Genomic DNA, 7,785 nt, shown 5'->3' with positions numbered 1-7,785 from the left:
TTAAATATGGTGTAGCCCCAATAGTGTATGTTCGCTTAGCGAGGGATCTAAGGGTTCGGGCGGCAGAATAAATGGGCTATGTGAGGGATTGCTTTCGCGAGGTTAACGTGACAAAAGGCAGCGTGCAGAAATGAAAGAAGCCCGGTGATGGTACGTTCTGGGAGGACCAGTTGACGTTGCGTCAGCTGACCGATGACGGAAGCAGAATAATTCCAGATTAGCAAGCGAAAGCGCGTGCGAGGACCTCTCATAATCCTATAAGTAAAAGCCAAGTACGCGACATTAACGTTCACGGGGAAGCCGCATACAGTATAGAGAATTGGATGATTGACCCTATTTCACAGAGCATTACGGTATTTAAAGGGGCATGCTAAATTTTAACAAACGCTGTGATCTCTGAAGATATACTCTAAATCGCACTCTACAGACAAAAGATAAGTCATGGTACTATTCGGCAGAGTTGCCTTCTGTTGTGCTCTGCTTTATGCTGAGCGAGTCAGAATATGAAGGTCTTCGGACAGGTCTGCGTGTGTATGTAACCGAGATTTATCACAGAGGCAAATTCTAAATTTATGAAAAACGCTGTTGCGCTGAACAACTCAGATTGAATCTTGAGATTTACGTGGACATGTATACCTGGTGTTGAACTTCCCGGGCTAAATTAGGTTTTAAACAGCACTTGCCGGCAATGGTGTTTCGTGATTCTGTTAAGATGTTAAACAGACTTCAGAGAACTCTAGAGAGTTCATACGAATTCCTTCATATGAGAGAGTAGAAGATGCGGGATAGGCAATCGAGAAAAGTTTTGAGAGCCTGTTTGGAGGCAGACGATTGGGTAATTAAAATGGGTGGTTAACTGTGCATGAAGACATTCAATTGCGAAAGTTTTCTTGAAGATCATATTTCGATGAAGGAAGGCGAAATGAAAATTAGCGTCGAATTTTTTATTCAACTCCAAGTGGGCTCGGCGATGTGGTAACGATGGGCCACACTTATCTGCGGAATGTTTTTTTAATCGATATTTATTGCCTCAGGGCGTCAGTAGGGTGTGAGATGAAGGATGAATAAATGATTAAATGAATGGAAAAAGGTTGGCTGATTTTATGAAGTCCAGAAGTGAGCGATGATGAGGTCCCTGCGTCCAAGTGACGTATGAAGCAGGATTGGTTGCTGAAAGGCCAGCTTTGCTCAGGTGCCGGATTCAGGTTGGTTTGAGTGTTGGGCAGTCCCATAGCAAGTGGTGGATGTCGGTCATCTCAATATCTTCGTTTTTACAGATCGGGCACCCTGGGCGGGGATATAAGTGCAGGAAGTATGACCACGTCCTAATGACAGCTGGTGTAAGGGCAACACCGACCCGTATCCTCCTAAGCGCTACCTCCTCTGCACGGGTGAGACCGCGGGGAAGAGATATCGCACACGGAGGGATAAGTGCACGTGTGCGGCACCGGAGGTGATCCTTTCTTGACAAAAGGAGGGTAGCGTCGTCTACTTCGAGGAGCCGTGGAATTGATGCGTCTTGGTTCACGAGGCGGGTTTCTAAGTCAGCTTGACTTTGGGAAGGCAGCAGATCCTGTGGGACCCACTCAATGCGTAGTGACTGTGGGATGCGCGCCGCAAGCTGGTGGATGTCTTGGCAAATTTTAGGGCAGCGACTGACACATCGGAGCAGATGTACGGCTTGAAGAGCGTCAGTGCGGATGACAACGTGGGTTGCAGGTAGCATGGTTATGGAAGCCACGAAGCAGAGTGCCTCCTGAACTGCCACGAGCTCAGCGCAGAAAGATGTAAGTGGTTCCGAAAGCTGAAACGTAGTGGTCTGATTCAGGCTAGGTCTCCGTGGACAGTAGATTGCCGTTTTGACTTCACAGCGTTGCAGGCTTCCATCCATGTACACTACCACGGCCGCTCGATGGAAGCGGACTAGGTGCGGCCTACTACGTCGCCCGAAACCGGCGGGAGGCGCCTACTTCCAGTCGCCACCGCCGCGGCGCCACCTTTCGGGGACAGCCGCGCGCGGAGAGCAGCGCCTGGCTGCGCTTTGAGGGAGGTGTCGGCGTGGTAGAAGCCTTTTATTTTAAGGATATAAGAGCTCCGCTTCACACAGTTTGGCAACAAGAATTAGTATATACTGTCATGTCTAGTGTGACCATGTCAGCACTTAGCACTTGCTCGGCAAGAATGTATACTGGAGTGTACCCCGAAAAACTTATAGTGACGGTGGTTCAATCGATTGGAGAGCTCGCATTACCATGATGTTGCATTCGGATCCAGTTGTTCGTCACATTAAAATGTGACCCGGCTGTGAACAATTCGAAGCTGTTCAGCTGCCATGGTAGCCTAATGAATAACCACTTAATTAACTATGTCGCGAATTCCGTGTGTCATTTTCATGCCATTTACTCATTTCTGCATACAGCTTTTATACACAAATTGACGTCAACCTGTTCTAAGCTGCCAGCGCTATCCAATAAAAAAATGCCCTTCTATGAGCAACCTCTGTGAAAAAGCGACATGTAACCAACCTTTCTATCTCATTGTGACAAATTTTACAGTGGAAATATGAAGATGCTTATTAGGTTAAATCTAGATGATAACCTGGGATCTACTCAGTTGGAGACATTAAACTTTGTACGCCAGAACGCTATCCGTGATGGCTTCCCGCATTTTGCATGACCGGACAAAGTAAGCGCGCTTGATAGAGCTGGTCTGCCTGAAGGTGCTACGTATATGCGCCGAAAGTTTTTATTACTATTTTTATTGGCTGCTCGCAAACCCATACAATTTTGCTGGTTCGTAATTTTCAATGAAAGAACGCGCATCGAGTGTTGCTGTTGTGAAACTCTTAGCTGTGATCACAAGAATGTTCACGCGTCAGAGCGCAACTGCAGCCGAGATTCAGTGAGAAGCCGAGTACGCTTATTTAATGGCCACACAAAAAAAGGAAGAAAATTACCAATCGCAGACGGAAAATCTTTCTTGAGAGAGCTTTATGCCATAGCCATAAACATCGCTCCACTGTTGAGTTGACATTTCGAGCCCAGCTCGCTATCAGTGGGGGCAGCAACTTAACGATATCTTGCATAGCGCCTTAGCTTGGGCACGATCATTGTTTTTATAGATTAGCTGCAGGTACTGTGTACAGTGAGAAAACAATGATGAAACCAAAAGTTTACACAGCTTGCTACTTCACCGGACCTCTTCAGACTTCATCATCCTGTTAATGAAGGTGCTCTTAAGCTGACAAAGTTTGATTACTTCCTTTGCGGGATATATCAAGCCTCCATTGTCCTTGGTTTTCATTAACCTGTAACTGGTCCATTTGACTATATTTCCTGCAGCAGGCCTTTGCCCGACTGACATGTCGCCTCAAAACCATTACCAAATATCGCATAAATTAAGCAACAACCTGGTAGTGATAAACAAAACTTGGGGTTCCTAACCCCCGAATGCAGAAATGTAACTTGAATCGCGCTTGGATTTGACTTGGGGAAGTCGGCTTGAAGTAACCAAGCTGACTTCAAAACGCTGAAGTCGTCGTCCGCGTTTCCTAGACGCTCACGCTGAAGCACGTGCTTGAACTCCAGAGCACATCGATCGTCTGTGAACGAGATTAGCCATACAACTACTATCTTAATGAACGTTACATGGCAAGAAACGTATGTATTTTGCTAATTGCCCGTTAACGCATGAATACTACGAGCGTTTTTTTGGAAAACGATGCTGTTGATGGCACTGCAAATTAGCGTTGGACACCACTTTCGCACGAATTCCGTTTTCAGCTAGCAACATGCGTAGTATCCACGGCAGCCACGGTGACGCTAGCGGCGCGGCGATCACAAACTTGACAACAGTCGCGGACTCCGTGCACGTGTTTTTCTGTACGACGGAACAAGACAAGATGTCGCAGACTCCCCTGCATTCTGAGGAAAACGGTCCCCAGCGTAGGGCGGCAGCCCGTTTCACAACAGAAGAGAAAGAGCTCCTCGCCTCGCTTGTGAAGAAGTACATACATATTTTGGAATGCAAAAAAACTGACGTCGCGTCTTTGACGAAGAAGACCGAAACATGGAAAGAGGTGACTATGATGTACAACTCTAATCACGGGGTCACACGGCGCGACCACGTCCAACTAAAGAAGTGTTGGATGAACTTAAAGCAGAAGTGGAAAGAAGAAAAATCGAAAGAAAAGAGGGAGAGGCACAAGACCGGTAAGCGCAATTGAAAGTTTTGCATGGGTACCTAATTTGAAGCATGTTTACATTTTGCTTGTCCGCGTGATTTTTTTTTTTTGTAAGATATGAGTGTGCAACGTTTCGGCGCAGTGAGCGTATATACGATCGTAAGCGCGAAGTGGCTAGAACTCTTTAGATGTCGCAAGGTCTAGGCAGTTGTAAACGTCTGGCGGAAAGGCCTCACGGATCAGCAGAAACTGCACTGTTCTGTTGATGCGACGGTTGCGGTGCCGCGATGACGGCCGCTACGTCTTTGAGAACAGTAGGGAAAGAAAATGACCTGAAAATTGTGCTTTGGACAAAGTATGTTATCTTATTTTTTAACGATTACATGTAGTTTGGTCGCAATGAAATGTGAGACCTTGCAAATAATAATTCATACTTTCTGCTGCTGTATGCAAGTAGCCCAAAGTATGTTCTTGGCTACAGCCTTTACTGAAGTGCAGTATGGATTCATATGTCGTAAAGGTACAGTACGCTGCAAAGCAGAAAAACTAGGCATGTGCATGTCTGTGTTTCATTCCGAGCTGGATTAAAGGTAGTAGACGCATGCAAGCTGCTTTATTCGCAGTGTCATATGCAGAAAGTAACTAGCCTTTAGTAGGTGTTGCTATGATTCTGAGTAAGTAAGAAGAGCAGTTTTATGGAAGCAACAACAGGACGGGTTGCTGTGTTCTACACATAGATTTTTTAACATTGCTTTAGGAAAACTGTGTGTGCTACACATACAGTGGAATTGTGAAATTGTTTGAGAACGGTTTCGTTGTGTGCTAAAACCATCTTTTTGTTTAGGAGGAGGATCGGAACCGGCTGCATTGACCCCCATCAGCCAGCTAGTTGGGGCAATAGCCGATCACATGGCAACAAGAATAGAAAATGAATTTGATTCTGATACAACGCTCTACCAGCCTGCCGTTGAAAGCCTGTCAGTTGTCAGGCTGCTGCAGCCCATGATAGATGGGCCAAATGACGTGGACTTCGACTATACAGGTAAAGTGTTTCGCATCTCTAATGTGCCAGAGTTAAGACATTTTCTTTGGAGCAAATTCCTTCGAGATCACCGACAGCATGCAACCCTGAAATATATTTTCTGTTCCTTCGAGAAACCGTGACCTGCCATGTAGCACTAATTATTTGGTACCGATACGTTCACACCATGCAGCCCCTATCTCGTAGTAATTCTCAATCTTTTTACCCTTGCTGAACCTATAACAGCTTTCGAAAGCTGTTGAGAAACCGTGTCTGTCTTGATTTTTACCCCCTTCCCACCTCACAAGTATGCATAAAAAGCCATGTTTGTAAACAGATGAACTAATGCCCAAATTCAAATAATAATAATGACTAGCTTTATAGTTAAGTAATTCGATTAGCCAAAAAATAAGCTGTGAAAAAGAAACGTAGAAAGGTGGCGGAGAAGGCATGCATGGACAGTGGTGCGGCCGGTACCTTGGATTCCACAGAACTCAAAACACCCCTTGACTGTATAATGTCTCTGCATCTTTGCAAAGACTGAAAACGAATTCTGAATTTTGTGCGCATATTCCCTTAATTGCACCCACTCATAAATTACCACCTGGTGTAGGTATCCATGCGTCATTTTCATCACAGTAAAAAAAAAATCAGTATGTCTGGTCACTGCAAATGTACATCTGTACCCCACAAACAGCGGGACATTTTAATATGTGAAGTGTTGTGTGAAATAACTGTTGCAGTGTCTCTGCATTGCACCCATTGATGCAACCAGTAGCACATATCCTAATGTTTATGTTAAGGTTTCTTTGCGGTAACATTTATGCAACACTCGGTGCTCCCTTTTGGTTTCACCGATTTCTCAATTGTTCTTTGTCGCTACATACTTTGGATGTTAAGGGTGAGCTCAGACAAATTGAGGGTGTCGATGACAGCACCAGTGATGGTAGCATTTAGCGGACTGCAATGTCTTCCAGTAAGACGGCAGGAGCATGAAAATTGGAATTGAGGGGAGGAGAGTTAAGTGAAAGCTTCAGAGGGTGCCTTTATTGTATCTATTTTGTTGCAATGTAATAATGTGACAATACTAAGCAGTTTCGCATGCCTTGTTTCTTGACAATTCATGTCTCACAAAAAGAAATGTTCATGTACAAGCAGTCGCAGCACTCATTACAGGAATTGCATCGTCCGTGGTGACCGAACACAAAATCATCGGGGAAATTTCTGACTTTTTTTGTTCTGCAGGACTTCAGTATTTCAATACATGTTAACCTCTTGTGTCACTAGTACAAGCATATTGCATTTATCTTATTCTATATGCCTCCTTTCATTCAATACAGATGACAATTGGGACACGAGCCCTGGTGATGAGCAGCAGCCTACAGCACCCACAGCCAGTGAGGACGGCCAAACACAAGGAGGAGCTCCAGAAAGAAGTGCCAGCATCTCCACTTCAACCATGCAGCCCAATGCCGCCGCCAACACAGATGTAGCAGCCCTAAATGGTGTTGCTTCGTTAGGAGGTGCCAATTCCTCGACTGCGGCGGCTTTTCCCACAGGGGACATCTCCAGTTCCAGGGCCCCGAGGGGGCGAATGGCCATTTTGGAAAAGGCACTTGCATGGGAAAATGAGGACCGTGCAAGACTTCTGAGAGAGGAGCATGCGGTTCGCATACGGCTCCTACAAGAGGACCACGCACACATAATCAAGGACCGAGAAGCCAAAAGAGCCTACAAAAATCAACTTCAGGAGCTCGAGCTCATGAAGCAAAGGAATGAGCTCGAAAAACAAAAAAACACGAGTTTGAACAGCAACAACTGCGGACTGCAATCCGGAAAATTGAAAAAAAAATTAAAGAGGAGCAGCTTCGCAAGCTACAGGCTGCAGAAAATGCTTAAACCTAATAAACAGACTGAACAAAAATGTGATGATGTGACGTCAAGCTACAGTGTTTGCATGATTGCGCTGTTCAAAGCTCTTGCATGCTCTACAGCAGTGCAGGCATCACAGCTGCTAACACTGACCTTTCACAGGCAAGGAAATTGGGCAGCACGCTTTCAGACAACTGGGGCAAGGAAAGGAATTTATAGAGCCGGCTTTTCATCAGAACTACATTGCTCACCCTCTTCCTGCCAAGAGTGGACAAAATGTGTTTGCTAGAGATGCAATGGTTCTCAAGCGATAAATGTAGTTTTTGGAGTATCATTTGTCATACCATTACAGCCTGCTGAAAGAGCACTACCAAAACAATACACGAGAAAGAGTTTTGAAAAATATCACCGCACGTCTTGTAGCTTTTTAGTTTAAAAGGTACATAAAAGCACTTCGGTGGCGCATGTGCACAATAGGTCAAAACCATACAAGCAAAAACTAATCAAAATGTGACAACTGCTATTTAGGTAAACTTCTTTTCTGGACAAGGCGACTGAAGGCGCGCTGACACACTTATCGCCTTCTCTGCTAATGTGATATGCCTCACGGAGGAAGACGTGCAAAATCAATGTGATCTTAAGCAACAGGATCCCTACAGCCACTTTGAAAGTTGACAGAAGGACAACTATAGGAGTCAACTAGGTAGTT

General features: G+C 45.2%; 1 protein-coding gene across 1 annotated transcript; it reads left to right on the top strand.

Moving 5' to 3' along the window:
• The first annotated feature begins 3,590 nt into the window (after positions 1-3,590).
• On the top strand, positions 3,591-7,436 carry LOC146183115 (uncharacterized). Its single transcript, XM_084608331.1, has 4 exons — positions 3,591-4,211; positions 5,028-5,225; positions 6,545-7,006; positions 7,429-7,436. The coding sequence occupies exons 1-4, from the start codon at positions 3,791-3,793 to the stop codon at positions 7,434-7,436; spliced, it is 1,089 nt and encodes a 362-aa protein (XP_084464457.1). The 5' UTR covers positions 3,591-3,790.
• The last annotated feature ends 349 nt before the right edge of the window (positions 7,437-7,785 follow it).

This window comes from Amblyomma maculatum, chromosome 7 (genome assembly GCF_055883805.1).
Source record: "Amblyomma maculatum isolate TAMU_Amacu chromosome 7, ASM5588380v1, whole genome shotgun sequence".
NCBI classification, from domain to species: Eukaryota; Metazoa; Arthropoda; class Arachnida; order Ixodida; family Ixodidae; genus Amblyomma; species Amblyomma maculatum.
Note: the sequence above shows the minus strand (reverse complement) of the source record. Positions and strands in the feature narration are given on the sequence as shown.

Excerpts from the sequence above, each read along its gene's own strand:
- LOC146183115 (XM_084608331.1), top strand. The coding sequence starts at position 3,791 with ATGCGTAGTATCCACGGCAGCCACGGTGACGCTAGCGGCGCGGCGATC. Across the intron at positions 4,212-5,027 it reads GAGGGAGAGGCACAAGACCG|GAGGAGGATCGGAACCGGCT; the intron begins GTAAGCGCAATT and ends CTTTTTGTTTAG. Across the intron at positions 5,226-6,544 it reads CGTGGACTTCGACTATACAG|ATGACAATTGGGACACGAGC; the intron begins GTAAAGTGTTTC and ends CATTCAATACAG.